At 35.2% G+C, this 14,067-nt stretch overlaps 1 protein-coding gene across 1 annotated transcript; it reads left to right on the plus strand.

Annotated features, from left to right (window-relative positions):
• The first annotated feature begins 58 nt into the window (after positions 1–58).
• On the plus strand, positions 59–14,055 carry jazf1a (JAZF zinc finger 1a). Its single transcript, XM_019124783.2, has 5 exons — positions 59–502; positions 8,474–8,546; positions 9,098–9,294; positions 10,857–11,026; positions 11,351–14,055. Exons 1-5 carry the CDS (start codon positions 388–390, stop codon positions 11,495–11,497), a joined length of 702 nt encoding a protein of 233 aa, XP_018980328.1. The 5' UTR covers positions 59–387; the 3' UTR covers positions 11,498–14,055.
• Positions 14,056–14,067: the final 12 nt, after the last annotated feature.

Below are 14,067 nucleotides of genomic sequence, written 5' to 3' on the forward strand. Positions count from 1 at the left end.
ATTATTATTATTACAACACTTGAAAGAGTCACACAGCCAGTATTTGTGTAAATAATGACACAGTTTACATAATACATAATACAACATAATACAGTTGCTTATGTGGCCTTCTCAGTCAAGCATTCCTCGTCTTTCTCCTCTCAGGTGAACAGCAGCATGTTTGTTTCGCCGGCCCCTCCTCCTTTTCCTCCTCCTCCTGCTCCTCCGTCATGCTGCTTTGGCCCCCATCCCCCTCACATTGGCTGCCAGCCGTCTAAACAGCTCCAGCTGCAATAACCACCGCCGCTGCTGCTGCAACGAGCTGCCGGCTATTTGATCACCCCCATCCCGCACAGCCTCTGCCGTCGCCGGTCTGCAAGCTCACGGACCTCTGCCAACACATCCATTATGACGGGCGTCGCGGCTGCCTCCTTCTTCTCCAACGTTTGCCGGTTTGGCGGTTGCGGGCTGCATTTTGAGTCCCTGGGCGAGCTCATCGTTCACATCGAAGATAACCACATCGGTGAGTGGCGCTCCGGTTTCGGCCTGCTGTCCCGCTAAGCAGCCGCTCTCAAGCGGCGAGAAGGCGCATCTGTGCGCCGCGCATTTGGCTGGTTTCTATTCAGTGACGCGCTAATTCACTTGCACGAACTGGCTTCAAATTTAATATCATTAGCTTTGACTCGGTTTAATAAAGAGTCGATAGATAGTCATAAGCAGGTTTCAGCGACGGGTGCATGGGTTCGTGCACAGTTACCAGACGCTGCCCTGTTTAGCTCTAGGCCTGTATGTACTTGTGGCAAGCCATATTAACATGTATTGCTTGAAGTAACTAAAACCTAATTTTGTTGTTATCATTATTAGTAGTTTTAGGTTAATGAATAAAAGTTATCCAATAGTGACTAACATAAATAATCATAATATTTTAGTTTCACTATATTACAATATATATTATAGTTCATGGTATTACTATGTAATGTATTACTAGTGCGTATTCCAATAGAGAATGTTTATTCACTCATAATAGCACATAGTTACTTATATCTGTTCAGGGTTCTAGTATTAATTGTAGGGATGATATTTAAAACAAATTATGAATTAAATGTGTCCTTTTATTATTGCTTGGACAAAATGCTATATAACTATAATAATATACTAATATAGCACTTGCATATTATTGCTCTTTTGGTGGTTTTGATTGCTTCTATTGTCTTCATTTGTAAGTAGCTTTGGATAAAAGCGTCTGCTAAATGACAAAATTGAAATAGAATGTAAATGTAAATAACAAAACTAAATTGATATTTTAAAACAAGCCCCAAATCAAATAAATAAGTAACACAAATAAAAAAAATCTCTTCATTTAAACAAAATAAGGCTTTGTCTGTGCTCTTTCCATTTAAAATTAGAGGCTACCACTGCATAGGGCTTGACAATAATTCAATATCAATATGTATCGAGATATAATTTTCTAAAATAATGGTGATATGATTTTTAAACACATTTCCGATATTTCGATACATTACAGGTGTTTCCCATACATTGATTTATTTTTGACCTTTGACTTTGTTTAATAAACATGAGCACTGCACGTTTCAAAATCATAACACGGCGCGGGTGTTTTATATGAATGTATCTCTGAAGGAATTAGACTGTCTTCAGAAAAGTTTCGATACCAATTTCATTTTATCTGATAAAGAAGTGTTCATGAGCGGAGCTGATTTGATTACAGCCGTTACTGAAGAAACCGCTGGTTCTACCCTGTTTTAATACAGGCTATGGTTCTACCGCTCTCACAGTGCCTTCTGCTGGCAGACAATCAGTTTGGATTTTCAATAATAAGCCCGTCTCCAGCAACATGCTTTTGTTGTTGTTCTTTTTTTTCTGCAGCAACTCAGAGAACTTGCAGTGCAGTGCATACTCTTTATACTGGCTAAAGCACATTTGTTTCAGTCTATAAGAATAATCAGCCTACACTACCAGTCAAAAGTTTTTGAACAGTAAGGTTTTTAATGTAATTTTTTTATTTTTAAAGAATTCTCTTCTGCTCACCAAGCCTGCATTTATTTGATCCAAAGTACAGCAAAAACAGTAACTATAAAAATATTTTACTATTTAAAATAACTGCTTTCTATTTGAATATATTTTAAAATGTAATTTATTCCTGTGAACAAAAAAAGCTGAATTTTCAGCATCATTACTCCAGTCTTCAGTGTCACATGATCTTCAGAAATCATAATAATATGCCAATTTGCTGCTTATCAATATTTAAAATAGTTGAGTACATTTTTTTTCAATATTCTTTGATGAATAGAAAGATCCAAAGATCAGCATTTATCTGAAATAAAAAGTTTTTGTAACATTATACAAAAGCTTGGGGTCACTATGATTTCTTTCTTTCTTTTCTTTCCTTTTTTTTTGGAAAGAAATTATAGAAATGAATACTTTTATTTAGCAACGATGCTTTAAATTGATCAAAAGTGATGATAAGTCATTTATAATGTTTAAAGATTTCTATTTAAAGATTTCTATTTCAGATAAATACTGTTTTTCTGAACTCTCTATTCATCAAAGAAACCTGAAAAAAATCTGCTCGGCTGTTTTCAACATATTAATAAATGATTTTTGAGCAGCAAAACAGAATATTAGAATAATTTCTGAAAGATCATGTGACTGGAGTAATGATGATAAAAATATAGCTTTGAAATCACAGGAATAAATTGCATTTTCAAATATTTTCAAATAGAAAACAGTTATTTTATATAGTAAAAATATTTCAAAATGTTACTGTTTTTGCTGTATTTTGGATCAAATAATAAAATAAAACTTAGGACTGGTAGTGTATGTTAGGTTATAGTTTGAAGTTAAAGATATTAATATTAATTAGGTGAGTTTGAGATGATTATTTGACAGTGATTACACATTTCTTGTTTGTATGAATGCTAAATACAAATAAAAGGTGAACATTAATTTATTTGTGCTGTTTTTTCTTTTTTCTAAAATATTATATGGTTTTATATTCACTATTATTGGTGTCAGACTTGGCAAGTTAATTTTTTAGAAGTTTGTATGCACAGACATCTGTTTTCTGCATTCTTGGCAGTGTTTATGAGGCTTTTTTAATAGTGTTCATATCAATATTGGAATTATATCGTATCGACCAAAATTACGAAATATATTGTGATTTAGATTTTGGCCAAATTGTCCAGCCCTACCACTGCATTTTAATCATGATCCAAACAAAGATGCTGCATACATGCAATATTAGCAGTTTTTAATTTAAATTAGATTGTATAATTTAGAAATTCTAAAGCAAAAACAGAATGGTTTGACTTGTTTTGTGAAACTATACATAAAAATACAAGCTGAATGAGACGCAGATTCACTCTCTGTCAGTAGGTGGCGTTTAAAGCGTTTCCTTGTTTCTGCTGTAAACGAAGCAGCGCTGCACTTATGAACTTTAACATGCATTATACAGAGGCAAAATGATACCTTCTAAACTTTTCTAAAGACAGTAAGTTGCCCTCAGACATGCATTCATATTAACTCCTACCCCTAAATGAATCGCAATTTGTTAAGCATCTCAACCAATTTGAATTGTCACATATTTGAATCGATTTTCAACTGGCTCACGGTTAATTGTTACATCCCTAATTAATTGACTATACTATTACGTATTTATTAAACACTGTAAATTTTATATGCTTCCCAACTCAAGCTTTACTCAAGTGCTTTACTGTTAATTGTGTATAAATGTAAAATAAACAAGAAATGAATGTGTAATATTATTAGTAACTGCGCTTATTAATGCAAAACAATAGCAATTTTATGATTAAATTATCTTTATTTTTAATACTCCCACGCACCAACCCCCCCCAGTCCAACCAAATCTGCTCCTGGCACCACTATCTGTCAAACTTAGTGGCTGGTACCACTGCTCTCAAATGTTAGTCTGGAGCCCTGAAATGAAATGCATATGAATATTGTATATTTGAATACATGGAATTCAAATATTTTGCCATTTGTTAGCAGTAACAGTAGATGTCACTATTTGGATGATTAGTAACAAGTCATTATTGGAATAATAAAACTGTAAATATTATAAATAAATCTTTACAATGGAATGCACTGTATAAAGGTCTTAGATCATGTAATTGTCACAAGTCACAACTTATTCCTATAACTCTTTTATAGAGTACTGAAAGGTTTTTTCTTTCTTTTAGAAAGAGGTTATGTCAGCTGAACAATCTGTAGGCTATATTGTTACAGTACAATCCACTGAACGCACTGTACTTCTGTCCCTCACAGCCTCGTTTTCATTCCTGGCAAAAATTAAATTAGGCTCTACCCTGATTAAGGTGTAAATGTAAAAATGGCTTGCCATGTCTACCGTAATAGCGCTCGCGTTGCAGAGCCATTGTTTATATGCTAGTGTTGTATATTCAAGCTGTCTGTCAAGTCTGCAGGAATCAAACTCTGTTTTAAGATGTAAGATTTACATACAAACTTCCATTTTCAAATGAATCCCAAGTTAGGGAATCACTATATGATGCAGAATTAACGTTATTTAGAGAGGACTGTTGTCGTTTTTCAGAACCTGTTTATCGGTTCTGTTTCGGTTCGGTTTTTGTTTGGTTTAACAGGCGTGCACTGTTAAACTTCTTAAACTGTAAAAATTCCAGCACTCTAAAATTGTAAACTTTGATTAAAGTGGTTCCGTGTTAAAGTTTAGTGATTCATTGTACTTTTTCAACCACCTTGAATTTAATTACCGATGAAGAAAATCAAGTTGAAGCTCTGAAAACACAAGAAATATAGGTGCTATAACATGGTGATGAAAACATGAATGCAAGGCAAACCACCTGGGGGTAACATAAAAAATATTGTTTCAGCATTCAGTGACCTTACGCTGATTGTTTGTGTGTACTTAATTTAATATTTGTATGCACTGCTCTGTAATGGAAATGCATGAATGTTTATAACTGATATGCAGTGTTTTGCTGTGCTGTTCATATCTATTCTGATGGCAGTACTTCACTCAGATTCTCTCCATAGTGATTGCAGCTGTCACAATGGAAGGCATCTGTCAGAATGAAACACACCTGCACCCCAGTCTGTGTCTGTCAGTGTAGCCTTATAAAAGATCATCTTGCCTGATTTCCCTCAGGAGTCACAGATCTGACTATTAGGGTTAGGGATTTGACCTCAGAGCTCTTGTTTTAATGAGCACAACAATGAAAGACCCCCTGTCCCCCTAGTATCATTAATACTTCTAATCAATAATAATCCTATTGAGTGTAGACCCCATGCAGTGGCTTGGTTTGGCTGTTTGGCATGAAGATGATTATTAAAATTCATAATGTAAATTGAAGATGCTTGAGTTAGAACTAGTTTGTTCTGCATGCTTTTCGATAGTTAAAATGTTAAAACCTGACAGCGACAACCTATATTTTAGACAGCTGGCATATTGAGCAGGATACAGACTCTGTCTGAATTACATCCCATGATTGTCTCCAACTCTTCCTCTCTTTCATTGTTTTAGGAAATCGCACACAAATGTAACAAATGAAGTGTTGGTGATGGCAGAACGCTGTTTAGGCATTAGTTGATTATTTTACTGACAGAAATTGATAAAAAAAAAATGTAATGATGGGAATTGGCAAAATGCTTACAAACCAATTTAAAACAAGGTTCTTTGAAAATATGGCCTTGAATGACTTTTGACCTTAAGTGCCATCTCAAAAGCCCCGATGCTGTATTTAGTTTTGTCTTGGGCGTAAAAAAAGCCCCATTTAGACCCATTTTGGATAATATATCAGAACCATACAAAGGTTAGACATTCATTTTATTAGTATTTGTTGATGAAATTGTATAGATTATTGTTATTGTGCCTTATAAGTTATCAGCCATAACCAAATAAATATTATTGGTTTATTTTACTGGACTGATTTTTGGAATAGGTGCATTTCTTTATGCTATAGCCCATAGCGACAAAGTTAAAATAATTTATTAGATAAATAATTCAGTACTTATTTGAAACCCTCTTTTTTCTCGCAATTATATTCAGAGTGTATCATGTGTTCACTACTGCATACCAGTATTGTGTTGAATGTGTGCCATAGTCATCATGGTGAATTAATTTGGAAAGTTAAATATAGAGGTTGAACATTTTCATCTTTGCATTTTGATTATATTGTTCACTAATATGCTAAATGTAGGTAAGCTGCTTGAGAGGTAGATGGGAGAAATTCTTTGTCCTTAAGTTCATTTAAGTTATGTTAGACAAAAAGTCAGGTTTACACAATTGCAGTTACACATTTATTTCCAGAATATAGTGCGTTACTGCAATGTAACAAGCAACGTGGTATCTGTCTGTTTCTTTGTTACACCAAGTGTATTCTTGCAATCTGTTTTTGCAATGTGAAGCTACTTCATCTGAATGCAAATGGCGTATATGCAATTTAATTCATTCAGTTATCAAATAAACTGCAGACATTGTAAAATAATTAGATAAACTGCCTTATCCTGCTTGTCCTAATTGTTCTTTAGATTGATCAGTTTATATCTGTGGGCTACAGTTGCAAGGCAGTCGGTTTTGACAATCGACTGTGGTTTTGTCACTATAGTGAATATAAAGTTACATGAACTTATGTTACATTGCCTCCTTGTGGTAGAATTGTGGTGTTTTTAACCACATGACACGCTGGACAGACGTTTGCAGGCTGTCATAAGATCTGTGCACATTAACATTATGTAATCCAATGGTACCAAGAGAGAGCTGTCATGTTGCCCTGTTTAGAAGACTAGATTATATCTTTTGACATATAATTTGTTTGAATTAAATATGAGAATCATTTGACAGATAGGTATGGCAGGTATCAGAACTTAGTCAAAACACGGATGTGCGTCTTTTTACTTCTTAGGGTGTGAGAGTGTGGAAAAAGAGGTGCATGCAAACAAACACGAAAAGGCAAGCTCATTGGATATATCTGTTTATAGTTGACTATGCCGAAAGGAATTTTGCATGATGTCATACCCTCCCGTGATAGTCGGTCCCCGGGTATTCGGACCTGTATTTAGGTAACGTTAAGTTGATGTTTAGTGTTTAGTGGCAGTGGAAATTTGTTCAGACATTCCCGTTTCATTTCTCATCTATTGTATTTGCTTGTCGTAGGTAACAAATTACAATTTGAATCAGCCCGAACAGTTTTGATGGTCACCGTTAGCATACACCGCTCTTTCATGTGCACTAAGCCATATAGCTAAAAAATACATCAGGGCTGTATGTTTTGTTGTTGTTGATGTTGTTGATGTTCTCTCGCTTACCTAGCATACGATTTGGGCCATTAAATGTTGCCATTTTATTAATTTAAACTTAAATATAAAACTATAATGCATTCAGAGTACTATGCTTGAAACTTGGGCGAGTTTCTTTCAGTGACCAGAAGATGTCAGGCTTGTTACACAATATCTGTTTGCTCTAGCAGTCGGTAAGGGAAGTGCGAGATAATTTTAGAGTTAAACCAGAAGTATGGAAAGGCTTTGTAAAGGCTTTTTGTAAATGGTCTAGTATAGCTAATAATACAGTTCCCATTTATAGCTTTGAGGTTTTGTTGCTATTGTTAATGAAAAATATATTAATAAGGGAATATGTATAATCTTCTATTCCTCACCGGTTCTCCTCTTTAGGCTGTTGTTGATTTGAGTGATATTATGGTGAATATTTCATCCATATGTTGTTCTTGTTAAATTGCATTTTTGGGGCATCTAGCTGAAATAATAGTTGCAATCAAGTTAATGAATTGTGATAAACTAATATCAAGAAATTATAATTATAATTATAGAAGTTAATTTTGTTCAGCTCTGTTGAGATCATTATGCTTTAATTGTATGTGTGTGTGTGTGTGTTTGTAAGAAAGAGCGTTGCATTAAATGGCTCGTCAGGCCTTTTTATGAGGCAATTAGTGAGATCCAGTGGAAAAACCATTATACCAGCTTTCCTAGTCCCACCCAAACCCCAATGTGTGTTTGCCTGTATGTGCTGGTGTGCACAATTTGTGCATTTGTGTGTGTGAATGATTATGTTTTTGTTTCCCTTTTCATGTGTGTGCTCGTCCTTCAGCTTGCTTGTGTTCGTGTGTACATACGGAAATGTTTGGAACATTGTATCCTGCTGAGCTCTGAGAATTGTAATTACAGCCTCGTTTAGAGTTCTCTCCATCCCCTCCTTCCAGCCTGTCTTCCCCTTCCCCCCTTCCCTCCATCCGGAGACCTGCTGCTCTCCAGCACATTAAAACACTCCCCTGCTTTTTAATTAGCCGTCTGGAAAACAAACCCGGCATTCCTCCATGCCAGGCTCCTCTGACTTATGCACAGACTCACACTAAAAGGGACACACACATATTCCTGTCTGATGGGTTTTGTGCTGCATTCCACCACAGGGTGGCACATTTGCTCTTCTGTCTATGTGATTGTGTTTTCTCTATTCCTCTCTCAGACACAGATCCCAGAGTTTTGGAAAGGCAGGAGCTGCAGCAGCCCACATATGTTGCTCTGAGCTACATTAATAGGTATGTCTATACTAAGTCTATACTAATTTGCTTAATAAAAAATATGAATAAATACAGTACCATTCAAAAGTTTAACATTAATTTTATACAGCAAGGATGCATACAATTGTGACAGTAAAGACATTTATAATGTTACAAAAATAAATGCTGTTCTTTAGAACTTTCTATTCACACACACACACACACACACACACACACACACACACACACACACACACACACACACACACACACTTGTACACATAAAATGGATTATAAACTTAAGCACATACATGCATACATATATACAAGAACTAAAATGCAATGGGAAATTTCTGTAACAATATATATAACATCAAGAAAAACTGTGCCATGGAAATTACACACTTGGGAGGTCAGTACAGAAGGATGATATTTGTATTTGACACATATTTTAGTTACCCAATTCCAATTGTTGCTTTTTCCGTTTTGTGTAATCATGTCATTCCAAGAACAATAGTCCTCAGGTGCATCATTACCTGCACATCAATCTATTAACATGACCTTTTGTTTGCCGTTTGTTTTTTCTTTAGGTTCATGACTGAAGCAGCACGCAGAGAGCAAGAAACTCAGAAGAAGAAGGTCCAACCCAAAATTGCAATATCAGTCACTGGAGGTTTATCACGTAACAGTACGGCCACGCCTCCTCGGCATAGCAACGGCAGCCTAACTCCACCCGTCACCCCTCCCATCACGCCCTCATCCTCCTTCCGCAGCAGCACACCCACAGGTGAATTGAGTTTGTGTGTGATATTACACAAGTTAGATTTATATATGAAAAACAATTATTTGAAATAACTCATTAGGAGTGTTTATAATACTCATGGGAAATTAAACGGCTGCTGATTTCTCATGTCTTAATTTGTTATAATTAAGTCTAAAATGTTCTGATTTATTAACCTCTAAATTATGGTTTGCTGCATTTGTTGTCAGAGAGTTAGTTGCCCCCTAAACCTAAAACTGCATTAATTGAATGTGTGTCTGTACTAAAAAGTGATGTCCACACTTCCTGCCACTCAGCCGCTTCATTTCCTGTTTGTTTTATACTGTTCTTGTCTTTTAATGAACATTTAAATAAGCCTGTCATTATATCAGTGTATGTTCTGTGTTGAGAAATATGCCAGAAGTCAGAAACATAAATAGCAGACTGCCATTTAGTTTCAATTGAAATTAAAGAGAATTAAAAAAAATTAAGGTTTTTGAGGAAATATATATAATGGACTTCAATGGTGGCCAACGGGCTGAAGGCCTGAAACTGCAGTTTCAGTGCAGCTTCAAAGGACTACACGATCCCAGCCGAGGAATAAGGGTCTTATCTGGGGTAACGATTGGTCATTTTGTAAAAAAATAAAAATGTATGTACTTTTTAACCATAAATCCTTGTCTTGCACTAGTTCCGCGATACGCATCCACAAATTCACGCATGATGTAATCATGTTGGAAAGGGTTAGCTCTTGGTCTGTGTACTCCGGTTCAAAAAGGTAGGCTAGGGTGAAAAATCAAAATCGTCCGACATTGTTTTTCCTTTTTTGTAAACGGCATTTGACTTTCTTTGCATGTTCGCTTTGTATTGTAAACACTGGGTCGATGCTTCCTCCCACGTCACGCGTGATCTTTACGTGACTTTTTTTTTTTTAAATACTTTTTTTTTTTTTTTTTTTTTTTTTTTTTTTTTTTTTTTTTTTTTTTTTTTTTTTTTTTTTTTTTTTTTTTTTTTTTTTTTTTTTTTTTTTTTTTTTTTTTTTTTTTTTTTTTTTTTTTTTTTTTTTTTTTTTTTTTTTTTTTTTTTTTTTTTTTTTTTTTTGAGCTGATGCAAGACGAGCATTTGTGGTTAAAGAGTATATAATTTTTTTTTCTTTTTTAGAAAATGACCAATCGTTTCGCTAGATAAGACCCTTATTCCATGGCTGGGATTGTGTAGCCCTTTGAAGCTGCAATGAAACTGCAATTTCAGCCCGTTGGCCACCATTGAAGTCCATTATATAAAGAAAAATCCTGGAATGTTTTCCTCAAAAACTCTAATTTCTTTGTGACTGAAGAAAGAAAGACATAAGCATCTTGGATGACATGGGGTGATTAAATTATCAGGAAACTTTTATTCTGGAAGTGAACTAGTCCTTTAAGTCTACCCTGAACTGTGGCCAAAAATAGACTAATGAAGAAACACAGGATAATTGGAGCAAAGGGCACATTTGCTTTCTCAGTTCTCATTAGTTCTTTCATCAGCCAATATATGAAGCAAATAAATGACTAATTAAAGAGTTTAACTTTATTGGTGTGCCTCACACTCAGGCAGTGAGTGTGATGAGGAGGAGGTGGAGTATGAAGACTCTGACAGTGACGAGTCTTGGACTACAGAAAGTGCCATCAGCTCAGAGTCCATCCTTAGCTCCATGTGCATGAACGGGGGTGATGAGAAACCCTTCGCCTGCCCTGTTCCAGGATGCAAGAAAAGATACAAGGTACTACACTCCTAACTCAAATAATTCATTTATATATTTGAAATATTAAGTATTATTTTGGTATCAGATATTAAAAATAATATTTATATATTTTCTTTTACACTTTATAATATTAATAAAGAGAACATTACTGTAGTATGATCTACAAATAAAAAAGAAATAAATAAAAAATGTGGTTGGTCACATTATATGTTTAGATGGTCTCTTCCTGTCAAGGTATGGAAAACCTGCAGTGGATTACATTAATTGTTTTTTTGTTTTTTTTTATGAAAAGTTCTTTAGACTTCCCCTCATTCCTGCTTTTCCTTCTAACTTCTCTTTCAGAATGTGAATGGTATTAAGTACCATGCTAAAAACGGGCACAGGACGCAGATCCGTGTGAGAAAGCCCTTCAAGTGTCGCTGTGGGAAAAGCTATAAAACCTCTCAAGGCCTTAGACATCACACCATCAACTTCCACCCACCGCTGTGATACACACACCACCACTTTAAAGTTTACCTATACATCCTTTCATTTACATTTCTGGATCATATGTAAACTGGTATTCAAAAGCTGATTTCTTTTTTTAATACTTTTTCCTCTTTATTTTTGTGATTTTATATATACATGTAGATATATTTGTACATTTGCACATTCCATGTAAATCATTTCTTTACCGCTTTATTTCTTTAAGATATCCTTTATTTTTCGATTTCTTTTTTATTTAAGTGACACAGTCACTGATAAATGAAAATTACTGTGCTGAAGGTTAGGACATGACATAAACATTTGTTTCTGATTTTAAACTCTGTTCAGAGAAAATGGTTTAAAATCAGAAAAGAAGAGTTAAGAATTTCTAGGTAATTTCTTTTTGTTCATCAAACCTACTTAAAAATGAAAACTACAGTAGGTACGTTGAAACATGTACATATAAAATTATATAAAGACACATTTATATATATTAGTAGCTAAGTTGTATTATCCAAACATTTTATTTTCCATGATATATTTTGCAGAACATTATATTATGTTTTATACAAGAACTTTATCTCATCTTTATGGACTCTTTTTTCTAAATTACATTTTTTTATATTTTTATTTGCTTTGTAGAGAAGCAGTCTTTTATTGTCTGAAATGGAAGGACATTGATCTCAGGTCACAATACAGCTGCCAACTTTCAGACAAACAAACCAGGAAACAGGAAAAACTCACTTCCACTCACTTCGTTCCAGAACATTCCACACTGAATATCAAAACGGCTGACATTGTGGAGTGTAAAGTTACCTTTCCTGATTTCTTTTGCATGCAGCTGGCATGCAGGCAGCACCTTCGGTGTGAAATTGAATTCTCTGCATGTGGCCTTCTCCAGACGACTTCAAGCGGTTACATGACGTAGACATGGTTTCTGTCTAGTTGCATTCGAGTTCTGAGCAATATTTTACATCATGATCCCAGAATGAAAACGCACTATTGTTGAAGCCAACAATAATCGCATTTGAAATGCGCAGTGCAGATTTATTCTGCCATGTTATCCTGCTGTTATGCCAGCAGTGCAGAAGTGCCAAGTTATTCTTCCCCAACAGAAACATGGATGATCTGCCAAACACACAACGGGTCACATCTGGTTATCCGTTTGGTGCCTGTTAGCGGAGGAGCCTTAAAGAAGACCTAAACTCTTTGTGTACTCAGCCTTGCAGTATTTTTTGTCAGTTTTAGCTCATACAATCTTTATTACAGTTGTTTATTTTTTGACACATTTGGGACTGTCCTCGTGGTTGTGTTTGTGTAAACGTATTTGTTAGCCCTCTGCTTGCCTTGTATTGTAAGCTACGGCTTTCTAGCATGACACGACCGCTTAGCTGCTCTGTTGTCTCTTGGCTTGTAGTCTTACTATTACAGTCTTTGTTGTCAAAAGTATTATACCATTACTTTATATTGTTACTGCTAGTATTACAGTTCGATAGTGCCAGATACATAGCTACGCCTGAATATATTTTCTCAACTTTGATTCTTGAACGATTTTGCATTGGTCCTGTTGTTGGCCAAATAAAGCATACCACAGTTTACAAAAGTAAATTGTCTTTAGCAACTGCTAAGAGCTTAAACTTTTGGTGCAAAGAAGCTTTCCTATCCACTAGTCTGTTTTTCTAGGTTAGGGTTGGTCGAATGAAACAACGTGGACCAAAAAGGGCACTGCCATATCTCCAGATATGAAGTTTGGAAAAACAAGGTGCTGTTCAATGATGGTATCACATCTCCATGGTTCTTTGAAATGTATACCATGGTATTTATATGGTATTTTTTGGTACATGTCCAAAAACATAGTAATACATGATACTTTTTTTGTTAGTGGTGCTAAGATGGGACCCAGAAATTCAATATGGACTAAATATATTTCCATATTTGGATCTGTATTTAAACATTAATATCTTGGACTGTTGCCATGATGTTTTGGGAAAAAGGCTTAAAGTTGACCGAATGGATAGTTACTATAATTTAGATGCCAAAAACTGGAGCTAGGGAATGAAGGAAGTATTGGATGCCTATCCATGAATGACTCATTGTAGATGACTCACTGTCCTGTTATTTTCCAGTTCATCCGGTGTCACGTTTGTTTGTATGTGTGTATTTTGGACGCTGTACCAGTAACCACATTTGTACCTCTCTTTGGCTACGGAGTCATTTGGTCTCAGCTTTGACATGCAAACTAGAATCTGTTAAACATGATTTTATTGGATAGGATCCGAGTGACTCATTACACCTACAATGTAGTAATGTGACTGAGATGCATTTATTTTGGAGGGAGTTTGATATACTATATAGTGAATGTATCGTATTGCAAGTCTTTTGTAAAGTGCTTTTGAAATTATATTTTCGTACTGTATGTTTTTGTGGAAAATGTTTTGTGGAACCGAGGCAATTTGTATGTGAGATGATGTATAATGTGTGTGTGTTTGTGTGTGAATGAGAGACTCTTTTGAGACGTCTTTATCCTCAAGCTGCAATGTAAACTTTAGGACAATGGTACAAAAATAAAGAAAAGCAAACAAGTGTGCTGCCCA

This window comes from Cyprinus carpio, chromosome A19, assembly GCF_018340385.1.
Source record: "Cyprinus carpio isolate SPL01 chromosome A19, ASM1834038v1, whole genome shotgun sequence".
NCBI classification, from domain to species: domain Eukaryota; kingdom Metazoa; phylum Chordata; class Actinopteri; order Cypriniformes; family Cyprinidae; genus Cyprinus; species Cyprinus carpio.